At 48.9% G+C, this 13,346-nt stretch overlaps 1 protein-coding gene across 1 annotated transcript in view; it reads right to left on the minus strand.

Moving 5' to 3' along the window:
* The window catches only part of GRPEL1 (GrpE like 1, mitochondrial), a 118,092-nt gene that overhangs the window by 70,275 nt on the left and 34,471 nt on the right, over nucleotides 1-13,346 (minus strand). Inside the window, exon 2 of the mRNA XM_069632005.1 lies at nucleotides 2,281-2,449. Within this exon, the coding sequence (XP_069488106.1) occupies nucleotides 2,281-2,449 (169 nt within the window). The remainder of the gene's footprint in view (nucleotides 1-2,280; nucleotides 2,450-13,346) is intronic.

Genomic DNA, 13,346 nt, shown 5'->3' on the forward strand with positions numbered 1-13,346 from the left:
ATCGGCGGTATTTTATCAAAATATTAGCCTCCTACAGCCGCGCCCATTGTTCTTAGCCTTCGTTTAGGCACCCCTGGGATGCTCACTCGCCGCCTTAACAGTATGCATACCGTATCCCAGTCACTTATCGTGTCCATCTTGGGTCTCTTCCGTGTCTTGTTCCGGGCAGCCCTGCAGATCCAGCCACGTCGTCGCTTCTTCCGGAGTGTCAAAAAAAATACATTTTGCTCTTGTGCACCACCTTCAATTTCGCAGGGTACAGAAGCATATATTTTATCCCAGCCGCACACAGCCTCCTTTTGATGGTCACATAGCTGTACCGTTGCCTCTGGACCAACATAGTATAGTCCGGATACGCCGTGATGGTGCTCGAGGCCCTTTTGATGTTCCACCTTTTCGGAAGTACTCCAGTATTCTCGGGGTCTTTGTAATTCAATATTTTCGCGATTATCACCCGTGGAGGGGACCCTGGTCTCGGCTTCCTCATAAGGGCTCTATGTGCACGCTCCACTGCAAATCCCTGCGAGAGTTTGTCAGCCCCAATTCCTTGTAGGAGTAGGTTCGACGTAGTCTGTCGGGTCCTGGCCCTCCTCACCCTCCGGCAAGCCCACCACACGAATATTGTTTCTCCTCGCTCCCCCTTCTGCTTCTTCTGCTCGAGACTCCAAGTTAGCCACCTGTTTAAGGACATGGATCTCCTTTGCATTGTTAGTGCTGGTGTCCGTGTTAGTTTCACCACACCTTCCAGGCTGCTTGTTCGTTCCGCCAGCCCCCTGACATCTTGCCTCAGCAGGGAGACCTCAATGCCCACCGCTTCAATTTTAGCCTCCAGGGAAGTGCGCAGGTCCGACATTGCAACCAACCCCCCCCACCACCACCACCTCCCCCCCACCCCCCCCCCCCCCCCAAGAGTCTTTCAGCTCTGTGATGGCCTCTAAAATCAGCCGATGTGGTGCCCTCCGCTGGTACCATCGGGCCTTTGGGTGCGATGGCCGCAGGAGAATGTTGGGTTTTGGCAAAAATATCCGACATTTTGCGGCCTTCGTTGGGCCTCTCTATCGCGATTCAGCGTCGGCGTGCCTCCCCGACCCGCCAGCACACAAGCCATCCCGACACAAGGCTCACCGCCACAGGGGTTTTGCACCGTCTCCACTTCGCCATCATCATTCTTTCCCCGCGGCTGCCGCCTCTATTCTGCCGCTTCGGGTGCTCCAGTTTCGTTTCCTTTGTTGTCGGCCATCTTGTGTGGCATGGACCGAGCAGCCGCCGTCGTACGCCGAGCAATTCCTCCAGAATCTCACTTACGATTCTCTCGGTCTTTATACAGTGAGCAGAACACACGTTCCCATGCATGTGTGGTCAATCCGGGAAGCAGTGGCGTGTTTTTAAAGGTAGTTTTCACGGATCAATTGTCGGATCCTCCGGAGATGCTCAGGAAGCACGTCCTACTCCATGGCTGCCCAAGCCACGCCCCACACTGCTAATAATCAAATTTTTTTTTAAATGCTCCATGTCAAAAACCACTCCATTTACCTATGCCAAATTGACATTACCCTATTGGTGAATCACCCTAGCTATGTATCATAAAAACACCTCACATGACAGTTTAAAACAATACAACAAATCTTAATACTATTGTACTTTTATACCACTCATACTCTTCATTCAGTTCTAAAGTGCAATATGCTAAACATCAATATTTCCTCAAACAGATCTATTGTTCTAAAACGCATTTCATACTTATAATGCTAACTAATGCAAGCCTGCCCAACTAGTTTTGTTCTCCATCGGCTGACAAATAGGTCTATAGAACTTCTTCAGGTGCTGTAAATATCTACACCTGCATTTGTGTGCTACACTAAACGCTGGTTTACTCGTTGACCCAATCTCTTATGAATAAAAGGTTAGATATGCAGCATTTCACATGGATTCTAGACTTTGTCTCTGGTCCTTCACTTCTTGGGACTTTCAATTATTCCTCCTGCAAGTAAACCAATACCTACACGTATTAACTTGCTCCCTTAGGGTATGACCAGAGCATTAGAAAAAATGTCTCTGCATGCTGATAGAAGTGTAGCTTGCTTACTATTCTCTACATAGCCCATTCTGATTAACAGGCATTTATTCCAGCCCCTCTCACAAACCACAATCAGCCACCTCGGCGTAGTGTCTTTCACACCCAACTGGCACACATCCGACAGCTGGCACCCTACAACCCTCTTGTTACTTGACATCTAACAGGAAAGTATTTAGAGGGCTGAAAGAAACTAAAAATCTTACAGTGAGCTCGTTTAGTTTATCTTCCATCTTGGCCTTCTCATCAACCACCACATTTTCTATCGGGGGCAGGTCAGCTTTTTGTTCATTTTGACTTGCACTCTGATCTTCATCCGAGCTATGCCCATTGCTCTTCTGTTTGGTTGCTGTACACAGTAACCGTGGGCTGGATCTAAAACAAAATGTAACAAACGCATTAGATATTGGCATACAAGAGCATCATCTTCAATCTACTCTTGTGGTGCCAATTGGCTTCACTTTACAGGGCTCTTACATCCAGGGAAAGTGCAATGATTTTTAAAACCATTTGAACAGAAGTAATTTTAGAGTTTAAGTTTCCGCTGTACCCATTTTTAAAGCACTGTATGAACTAAGGTTTTATTTTTTAAAAGCGAGTTCACAGCAGAACATTCAAGTAATTCATAAACCTGGCTAAAAGGTCTTTCTGCTACACTTAAACTTTCAGATTAATGTAGCATAGGTTTAGTTCTTCTTGAATTTGGTCTAGAAACATTCAATAAGACATGACCTTTCAGGTAGATGGGGGGAAATATTCAGAGAGACCTTTAGTTAAGAGGGTTTTTTTTTAGATCCTATTTTGGTGAGGGATTCGGAGAAACCAACTTAGCGATCAAACAAGTTACACTTCCATCTAACCAAACTGACAATGCATTGTGGAGCATTAAGGCTTACGTTCAGGATGAAGGGTGTGACGCACGGCTAACAACCGGAAAAGCCTGGTACGTAACAGGAGGTACTGTTAGGGAGATGTATCATTTTTATGCCTCAGCTCCTCTCCTAGTGAAATCCTCAGCACTTTTTGCTGGGCCCTTTTCTTTATATCCTGAACAAGTGGAGCCTTTTTCCACTCATTCATTCTTATGGGCTCTATCTTTTTGAACTCTGTTCTAAGTTTTACTCCATCTATGGAGTCTAAATTCCTCCATCTCTCTTAAGGCATCTGCATTTTATTTTTGCAGCACACAGCTCCTTAGGGGCAGTGCTGCTGGGAACCCTTTGGGTTCCTCTTTGAGATCCTTACTTCATCCTTACTTTCTACATTTCTTAAGGATAGAGAGATACTTTGCATCTCTCCTAAAACATTATATTCTGAGTGATCGGTACACACACGCCACTTTATGTGCAGTGCCAAGGGGATAACTTAGTATCCGCCTTATCTCTGCTCCTGTGAGTTTTTAGTCATAGACAACCTTCTAGTTATGGTTGGTGGCAGTGGACGTGTGCTACTAACTATTGTGCCATTTCTTTTACTGCAGACTATATTTACAGTCCCCGGTTGTGCACACCCAAGTAGCTGGAGGTCTGGGTGTGTTTTGCCTTTGACAGGAACCCTTGGGTGTCCCCGCGCAGGTTCCAGTGTGTTTGGGCAGGCAGGAAGAGGTGGGGAGGAGGGGTTGGTGAGGGGGAGGAGTTTTCACTCTCCTGCTCTTTGTCTGCCCAAGTGCCTGAGCTGAACCAGCTCCACTAGGGGTCTGGCTGCTCTGATTGGACAGCCACCCGCCCTTTTCTGTAAACTGGTGAGAGAGATTCCAGAGTGTGCGCTGAAACTGAATAAAAGTTAAGGTTTCGGAGGTGAATAGCAAGTCGACCACTGGAAACTGAAGTAACCGAAGTGACATGAACGCAAACTAATTTAAGACAGCTTTCCATATTTTATACAATCTATAGCCATGAAAGGTGTTCGTCAAACATAAACCACACTTTACATAGTAATTTAATGATGCACACCAAGTGTGCGACACTAGCTGAGCAAGTGTTCGCAGGCTCTGCAAGATCAGGAGACATCCAGAAAATGGTGCTTTCCTGTTCTGGCATTCAGCCAACCACAAATGACAGCTAACAGCCTGTTGTGACTTCACACCATTAGGTGTTATCTGAGAGCACCCTTTTAACTTCACACAGGTAAAGTGTTATATCTGCCAAGGATTCAAGAATGGGAAATTGACAGACACGAACAGAAGCATCTTGCACATTCACACAGTTAAGGGCCATAAGGTACCATGGACAACAACTGTCTAATATAGCCTTCAGGCGCATAAAGTGTAATGTTCACAAATGCCTTAGAGTACAGTTAAGGCATTTACTAAACAGATGCAGATATCTCACTTTGAGGTGCAAAAACCCATCTAATGTAGTTTTACATAGGAGTTCTACCTTCAATGAACAAACAGATCGCTAGCTTCCTTACTGTTCCATATAACAGGTATGACGAACTCACTCACACGTGCAGGGCAACCATGTTACTTGATAGATATACAGCCCAGCACAAGGATGAGGAAAGAGGGAAAGCAGGAAACAGCAGACCTGCCAGTCCATTCAAGCCAGAGGGTCTGGGGAGGAGTGCAGAGCAGAAGCAGCAGCATATGAGCGAGACAGCCAGTCTCAGCTAAGCAGACCTCGTCGACACAAGGAGCCTTTTCATTTGAAACACAGTCTGCTCTAAACGGGAGTGACAGATGGGGCGTTTGCTGGGTGGATGGAGACTGATGGTGTATATTATAGCGTAGCTTAATGAGAGAAAGGTTACCCATGCTGTTAAACTAAAACCACCACGTGTTCTAGTACCTTCAAACATGTTATTTGCCCATATGGCAATCTTGTTCGTAGGTGTGTTATATCTGCTTTTGCTTGTTTAATGAAACTAAGAACTCAGAAGATAGAGGTCATATTAAAGGCATCAACAAGATAACTCCTGCATCAAGCGTATAATTCAGAGTAATGCGTCAAGAGTGTTATCTGAGTCTAAGAATTTAAGAAGTGGAGGTAAGAGGCTCGTAGTCACGCCTAATCATAGGTAATCAAGACAGAAGACCAGAGACACCTGCAGACCATTTGCAACACCATGAAGAAACTACTGATGTCCTGACCCTGTTCTCAATGCGACAGACACTCCAAGAGGATGAATCCTTCTCTTTGACTGGTGGAACAACCAGTCCTAAGACAAACTACAATCTGAGCCATCTCTGGAGGTCCTGTGACTTTCCAGAATCGAGGACTGAATACCAGGAGACCTCCAACCCAATTGTAGTGCATCATCTTTCCAAGGCTGAGCTCCAGGTGAACCCCCAAAGACACAAATCAGACTCATCCAAGTCCCCTCACCAGAGTGCAGGACTCTGGGAATCGAAGAAAATAGAATGGGCGAATTGTGTCCTTTGTTGAGGCTGCATTAACAGTGTCAAACCCGCAGATTGACCAGAGCAGCTGATGAAATCCGTGCCAGAGGTGCTCCCTCAAGACAGCTGCTGAGAGATACAGTCCATTGTCTGGCCTTTCATCACCAGACCAAGTAATCCGGAGGTTGGGTCCAGCGCTGCCACATCGAGGAGAACCCAACCACGAACATTTCTTCAAACCTAAGGTACTGTGGGGAGAAAAGGTATTGCTTACCTTGATCCAAGAAGTCTCTTCAGAGCGTTGGAGTGCACGTAGGTGTCCACGCTTGTGTCCCCTTTTGCGAGTCCTTTAACAAGGTCTCTGCCGTGGAGTTCTTCTCCATACGCTCTTCGTATCTACAGACAAAGTATCCACAGGAACTTTTGCTATTCTGTAGCATTGAGACTGAGCCCTCTCCTAACTTCCTTTAGCTAGTGTTGAGAATTGGACTTTAAAAGTGCTAACTGCGCTGAAACCGACTCTAGAACTAAGCTCTGCTACTGGTTGACTAACCAACTCTTTCCTTCCAAAGACTAACCAACTCTTTTCTTTCCAAAAAGAATCTGTGATTTTTGCTAACTAAATACAATTACTGTATATCTGGGTGTGTGTGCATTACCGATAATACAGTAGAACTGTCATTAGTGTCAAAAGCTCTAACAATCGTAACCACAAGCAACTACAAACTAAGGAGTAGCCTTTGAAAAGTATCTACAAGTATTCTAACGTTGTTCGTGCTAAGTATTTTAAAACCTCTTGTGTAAATATAAATATTTTGTGTAAGCATTTCTTTCAATTGCATTACTAACTGGGGTTCAATGTACTTACCTACAGCTCACATCTTGTTCTTCTGATAAGTCTGACTGCTCTTCCATGAGTAGTACAGACGGATCTACATACCATTGGGATAGTTTTATAAACTCTACCCCCAAAGTGGACTTTAGGAAAACTCCCCCAACACTAGTGTTACAGCTGGTGGGATGTGTGTAGGTGGATTACATGGACTCCTTGTTGTATTGTATTCAATGAATCCACCCTCAAGGCTAGTTACTATACTGTAAAGCACTAAACCATGTCTACTATGGAAAACCTAAGGCAGAAGCTCTTATTAATCTTACGGTTGGAAAACTTAGACATGTGTAAAGTAAAATGCTTTAGTAAGGAAAGAAAACCGAGTTAATCCAAGGTTTGTTGGTTTACCAAACGGAGTAGGCCCATTACCCCCTACTCGCAGAATTGATCTGCGAGACAATGATTAAAGTTTAACCCTAGGCCATCATCTTCCAGAAAGTGGGGTAGATGTGGATAAACATGTAATTATTATTCCACCTACTAATCCTCTGACCTCACCCTCCACCCCCACCTATGTCTAAAATGCCAGCTGAGCTGGTTGTAGAAATGGAGAAAATGAAAATGCATCTTGAATTTCTAAAACTGGAAATTCAGTCTGAAATTAGACAAAAAAAAATGAAGGAATGGCAACTCGAGAGGTGGTTGGAGTGGGGGCGGGGGGGGGGGGGTGGGGGAAAGAGGCAGCGTGAGCTTGACATTAAGAGGTTGTCTCTTGATTCCACTTCTGATTCAGAGTCTTCTCTGCCTATCTCCTCCAGGAGCATGAAGCCTCATCTCCCCAAAGATGTGGCTAGTGTGTATGATGCTAAAACTGATTTTCTAGATTGGCTGGGTACATTAGAGTTTACATGCAAGGTATATGTGAAAGCGAATTCTTTCCATGGGCCTCTTCTTGCCAGAAAGTATTTTTGATGCCTGTTCCCCAGAGCCGAGACAGCACCTTGCTGACTCTAAGGAACTGGACCCCGAGAATCTAGCAATAGCTGCTGACTTGTGGGTGGCCAGCAAGGCTACTCACAAGAATTCTGGGGCTCATCACAAGGAGGGGAAGAAGCATAACATTCAAATAATCTGCCACCAAAAGAGGGCCACAAACATAACAAGGGTAAATATGGTTTATGGGTCTGGTGACCAGGTGAAAGTAGATCCCAGATGTAAGGGTAAACTTTCAGGGATCCCATCTGTCAGCTTAGCATTTACACATGATGTGGAGATACGAACGACAAGTGCTAGCTTTCAAACTCTAGCTGAAGAACCCATTGGTGTTCAAGTTAGAATTTCTGAGACTATGGGAACAACAGAACATTGAAGTCTATATTTCCATTGCTGAAAATACTAAAGAGTATTATAAAGTCAGTGTACTTGTAAATTGCTGCCAGGACACCCCTGCCATTAGACACTGGGACCAGTATAACTGTTGTAGATTAAAGTTACAACCCAAGGAAGTTGCTAAGGCTCCCAAAAGGCTTACCAAATTAGCAGGAGGTCCAGTCCAAATGTGTCCCGTACTGCCAGCTATCATTAAATGTATGACATGGGGGCGTTGCTTGAGGCTCCGACGATGCAGCCGCCTCGCTAAGTGCTCTGTGGGACGCCCGGTCTTGCCACTAAATGCCTGGCTTTTAGCAAAACTTCCAGCATGGAGAGACTGATAGGCAGTGGAACACCCCGAGAGGCTACACCCCGATCCTGAGCGAGAACCGGAGCGGGGAAAACCTCTGCTTGCTTGGCCAGTGGAGTGGGCCGTGGGCCGGGGGCCTGGTCTTTGTGTCCAAGATATGACCCCCCCCCCTCCCATCACCTACGAGACCCCCAGGGTCATTGGGCCACAAAGGAAGATATCCCACCCTCCTAGCTGATATCAAGATGGAGTTCCGCAACTGTATGTCGGAGGTCACGATTTAGATAGAGGGCCTGGTCAGCCACGTAAAGGAGGTGGAACATAGGGTTGGGGACACAGAAGATCAAGTCTTGGAACACTCGGCTCAGATAGCGGAGCTGCAACAATACTGGACAATACTGAGTGTGAACCGCAAGCAGGAAGACTTGGAAAACAGGGCCCACAGGAACAACATCCGCATCAGAGGGGTCCCCACCTCGATATCAGACCAAGCCCTTCCTGCCTACATCAAGGATCTCTTCCAGACCCTCCTCCCGGACTGTGATAAGTCACTGCTACTGCTGGACCGCACTCAGACTGCGAGGTCGCAGGAGTACCCCTACGACCGCCACCCCTGAGGGGATCACCAGAGTTCACTTTTTCACCACAAAACAAGAAATTATGATGGCCAGCCGCTCACAAGGTGACCTTACATACCAGGGAGCCACCATACAGCTTTATCAGGACCTGGCCACCTCAACAGTTCAACATCGGAGAGCCCTTTCGGCCGCTGACTACTTTCTTGCAGGATCGAAAGATCAGATATCGGTGGCTCTACCTGGCCTCGCTCCAATTCACGTTTGAGGGTCAGTCAAGGGTGGTCCACTCTCTTGAGGAAGCCTGCGGCATCATGGGGGTGAGCCCTCGACCCCTGAAGATCTGACTGCCTCCCAGGCAGACAAAACACGCAGCTCAACGCCAAGGTCACAGCGCAGTCGCTGGATGAAAGTCCCAAAAGGAGGGAAGCCCCCCCCAGCCGCACACGACTAATAACCAACTGTTGATTCTCTATGCCAGAACCTACACTCGGCACCCGGGCGTCCCACATAATGCCCCAGCCGAGTGGATGGACAGTCACTCCGGCCCACTGGGCCTAGAATAGTTGACTTTTTTGATTTCTCCTTTTTGTTGGGCTGGACCCCTTCCCGGCCCTCTTGGTTACTGGGCCACGTTCGGCCCTGGTTTGGATAATGTTAAAACCCAGTTGCAGCTGACCTGCGTCTACAACCCTCCATTGGAAGACCCACCCCCCCCCAGCAGATGGTTAATTTCCCCCCCCTGATCACTGAAGGCGACCTGCAGACGCGCCCCCCCCCCCCCAGCATATACCAAGCTATGTTATATCTCACTGAATGGTTGGGGCCTGAACGCTCCTGTAAAACGCAGGTCCACCCTCCGTCGCTTGCAGGACCTCCAAGCCTCGGTGGTGTTCCTCCAGGAGACGCACCCCTTAGCGGAGGACTTCCCTAAGCTATGATGCCAGGCGTTCCCGACAATTCCTGGCTTCGGGAACCAGCAAGAGAGGGGGCTCAGCGATGGTACCCCCTTTAAGGAGAAGGGGACACTGCGGAGCCCAGATGGCAGATTTGTGGCGATTAAAGGGGATCGTTATGGCCAACTCCACACGCTGATCGCTGTGTACGCGCGCAACGACGGTCAGGAGACCTATGCAGACCTAGAGTCGTCTCTTCTCCCCTTTCTCGAGGGCCAGGTGGTCCTGGGCGGCGATTTCAATGGGGTTCCCAATCCCCTGCTGGACACGACGGGTGCCCCATCACGTAGGGACTTAAAGATTGCTGGTCCTTTGTCACCTGTTCGGAACCCTGGGTGTGGTGGACACCAGGAGGGTCCTCCGTCCAGCTACAGCAGACTATTCATTTTTCTCCCACGTCCACCGCTCTTCATCCCGAATAGACCTGATCCTAGCAAGCCCGCAGCTCCTGCAGTTCACAGATGAAGTTGAAATCGGCACGAGGCTTCTGTCTGGCCATGCCCCAATTCTTCTCACCGCAAGGATCTTCGACCCGGACCCTCCCGAAAGACGCTGATGGTCCTTATACTAGCCGATGTTACATGACATGGCGATGCAATACCTAAGGCGATAAATAACTATTTTAAGGGAATCCCCACTACCCCCGATCTCACCTCTACAGCACAAGATGGGAAGCCACGAAGGCCGTAATTAGAGGGGAATAGCCCAGACCGCCGCATATAGGAATAGGCGAACCATAAGAAGGAACCAACTGGAGGGGGAGATGGCGGAGGCAGATGCGACCCTGAAGAAGAAATGGTCACCCAAAGCGGCCAAACTGGTGAGGTTAGATCGCACGAAAGTGGAGGCTCACTACGCCGAGGACAGCCCAGTCCCCGATTAGGACAAAGCAGAGTTATTATGTAAATGGCAATAAAGCTAACAGATACTTAGTGAGCAAATTAGCCAGAACCCGCCGACGGAACCACATCACCCCGCTGAAGGACCCGGAGGGTAGAACTTGGTATGGGGATGGGGCAAAACTACAAGTAGCGGCGGCCCATCTAGCTGACACTTTGACCTCTGCCCCTCACCCACGGGCTCTTCAGAAACAATTTATAGCAGGTGCCCAGCTACCGCACCTCTCGGAAACTGACAGAACCACCCGGGAAGTCCCAATCACGACCAAAGAGGTGGAAGAAACACTCAAATCCCTGAAGCCCAGTGCCCCAGGATCAGATGGCTTCCCGCCCAAGTTCTACAAACTCTTTCGCCCCCTGCTTCTACGCCCAATGAAGAGCTTTTTAACTCCTTCCGGGAAACAGGTACTATAGCCCTCTCTATGCAGGAGTCTACCACAATCATGCTCCTGAAACCTGGCAAAGACCCGAAAGAAAGTTCATCGTATAGACAGGCATCACTTCTTAATGTGGATGCAAACACATACTGGCGAACAGGCTGGTGCGAATCCTACCGTCTATCATAGATCAAGATCAAGCGGGATTCATCAGAGGAAGAAGCACTGCGGACAACATCCGCCGAGCTCTCAATCTCAAAGTGGCGACTCAAGCTCGACAGGGCCTGGTAGTCGTAACCATAGATGCCAGCAAAGCCTTCGCTAGGGTGGAATGGAATTTTATGTGGCTCACATTGGAGGCATTCCGGTTTGGCCCCGCATTACAAAAGATGCCATTAGCCAACTATAAAGCCCCGAAAACATCACTGCAACTGAACCAAAAGACCTCAACCACGATCCCGCTCTTGTGTGGGACGAGTCAAGGCTGCCTGCTCTCTCCACTGATCTTTGCCCTGGTCATGGAACCATTCGCCCAAAGGACACAATCCAATGTCAAAATTACTGGGCTGGGCATAAACGGTGAGCAGTTCAAGATTTCCCTGTATGCCGACGATCTCCATCACCAACTGCCAGGCCTCTTTAGCTGCCGTTCTAACCAAACTCGAGGCGTTTGAACAAGTGGCGGGATTTCAGGTGAACTACTCTAAATCGAGTCACTGGGCATCAATTTGGATGCTCCCCTCATAGCTACCCTCCAAGCACTCTGCCCGTTGACGTGGAGCACCGATTCATCAGCCTACCTAGGGATACGCCTCACAGCGGACCCGAATCAGCTATACGCAGCCAACTCTCCCCCACTGCCCCCATCCCATTCACGGAGCTGGAGAATGACCTGCAAAGCTGGGACAGCCAAGAAATCTCTCTGCTGGACGGGTCACAGCATGCAAAATGAACTTCCTCCCTAGATTGCTATACCTTTGCTCCACTCTCCTGGTCCTCCTAGCCCCCCCCCCTCCAAAAACACGCCTTGGAGCAACTACAGAGGAAGCTTGCGGAATTTGTCTGGAAGGGGCGCAGGGCTAGAATACCAATGAAAGCCATGACAGGAGCGGCTAAATGGGGCAGCCTGGGTCTACCCAACCTCATGAACTATTTCTTGGCGGCCCAACTAGCGAGCGCCTCCGCCAGGGCTGAACCAGAGTCCCCCCCACCCTCTTGAAGTGGACCTGTATCAAGCAAGCTAAATGTCAGCCACAGCTACACTCCATACTGCATGTCCCAGGGGCCCTCCGGAGCTGCGGACCACGGATGCCATCAACTACCAAAGCAACTCTAGACGCATGGTCATGGGCCCGGCGAAGGAAGAAGTTGCCTAAAGGCTTGAGCCCACTCTCTCCGGTCATCTGGAACCCTGACTTCTCACCAGGAATGGAGGCAGCAAGCTTCAGCCGATGGACTGCGGGAGGCCCTTGATCCCCCTCTCAACTCTACGAGGGCAACACCCCGCTCAGCTTCAAGGAACGCATGGGACGCTTCCAGTTGACAGAGGTTTACATACGCTCAACTGCGCCACTGGATCTTGCAATCGACGGTTCGTCAAGGGGCTGCTCAGGACCTACACCCCCCACTCAAACATGCGCTGGGGGGGGAAAGAGGTGGAGGGCGGATCACCAAGCTGTATCGCCTCCTCCAAGAAGATATGTTAAAGGTCAGACCCCCATACATGGCCGGATGGGAAGCGGACCTGGGACACCCTATTGAGGACCAGACATGGGTGGAGATATGGACAAGGATCAACTCGACCTCCAGATGTGTCATGAACAAGACGTGCACCCTAAAGCTTCTACACCGCTGGTACTACTCCCCAGTCCGCCTACACCATTGCAACACATCTATTAGACCCAAACTGCTGGTGGTGCTGTGGCGAACGGGGGTCCTTCTTCCATATGTGGTGGGGCATATGTGGTGGGGATGCTCAACGGTGCAGTCCTTCTGGAAGGGGAGCATACAAATCATTGAGGACATTACCCAGCGCAGGCTGCCGTTGGACCCAGAAGTAATCCTCCTGGGTGTAGCGAGCCCAGACAGTTTACACAGCTGCTACTACCAAGATCACAGTGGCACGTAAATGGAAAATGCAGGAGGGCCAAGTCAGCGGCGAGAAGGGGCCCTCCACTGCTATACTGACTGCTGGGCTCCAGTGCTGGACTACCATAACCGATTCCCAGCGCCGACTTTGCATCCTCGCCTGGTGGCGAACTTTCTGGTGCCACGGAGCATCGACGGATCTCCAGACCGCCAGTGCTTCACGGACATGGGTGTGGTCAGGTTGGGGGCCTCCGAGGGAGGGTGGGGGGGGGGGGGGTATGTTACTTAACATATTTGATGTATATTGACAGTGATGGGAGTTGCTCCAATGTGGATAATCTGCTCGTTATGCTGTAACCGAAATAAATAGTTATTAAAAAAAAATAATGTAATGACATGACTGTAAAAAAAATAGAGTGTCCAGTCTGAAGTGCCAGGCAGGGTGAAGGGCCTGGGCATAGTTTACAGCACCATAAAGACTCCCAAGAGAAGGGGATGACCAAGACCTTCCAACTGAGACCAAG

The sequence above is a fragment of the Ambystoma mexicanum genome, chromosome 6q (genome assembly GCF_040938575.1).
Source record: "Ambystoma mexicanum isolate Mex_15411 chromosome 6q, UKY_AmexF1_1, whole genome shotgun sequence".
Taxonomy (NCBI): domain Eukaryota; kingdom Metazoa; phylum Chordata; class Amphibia; order Caudata; family Ambystomatidae; genus Ambystoma; species Ambystoma mexicanum.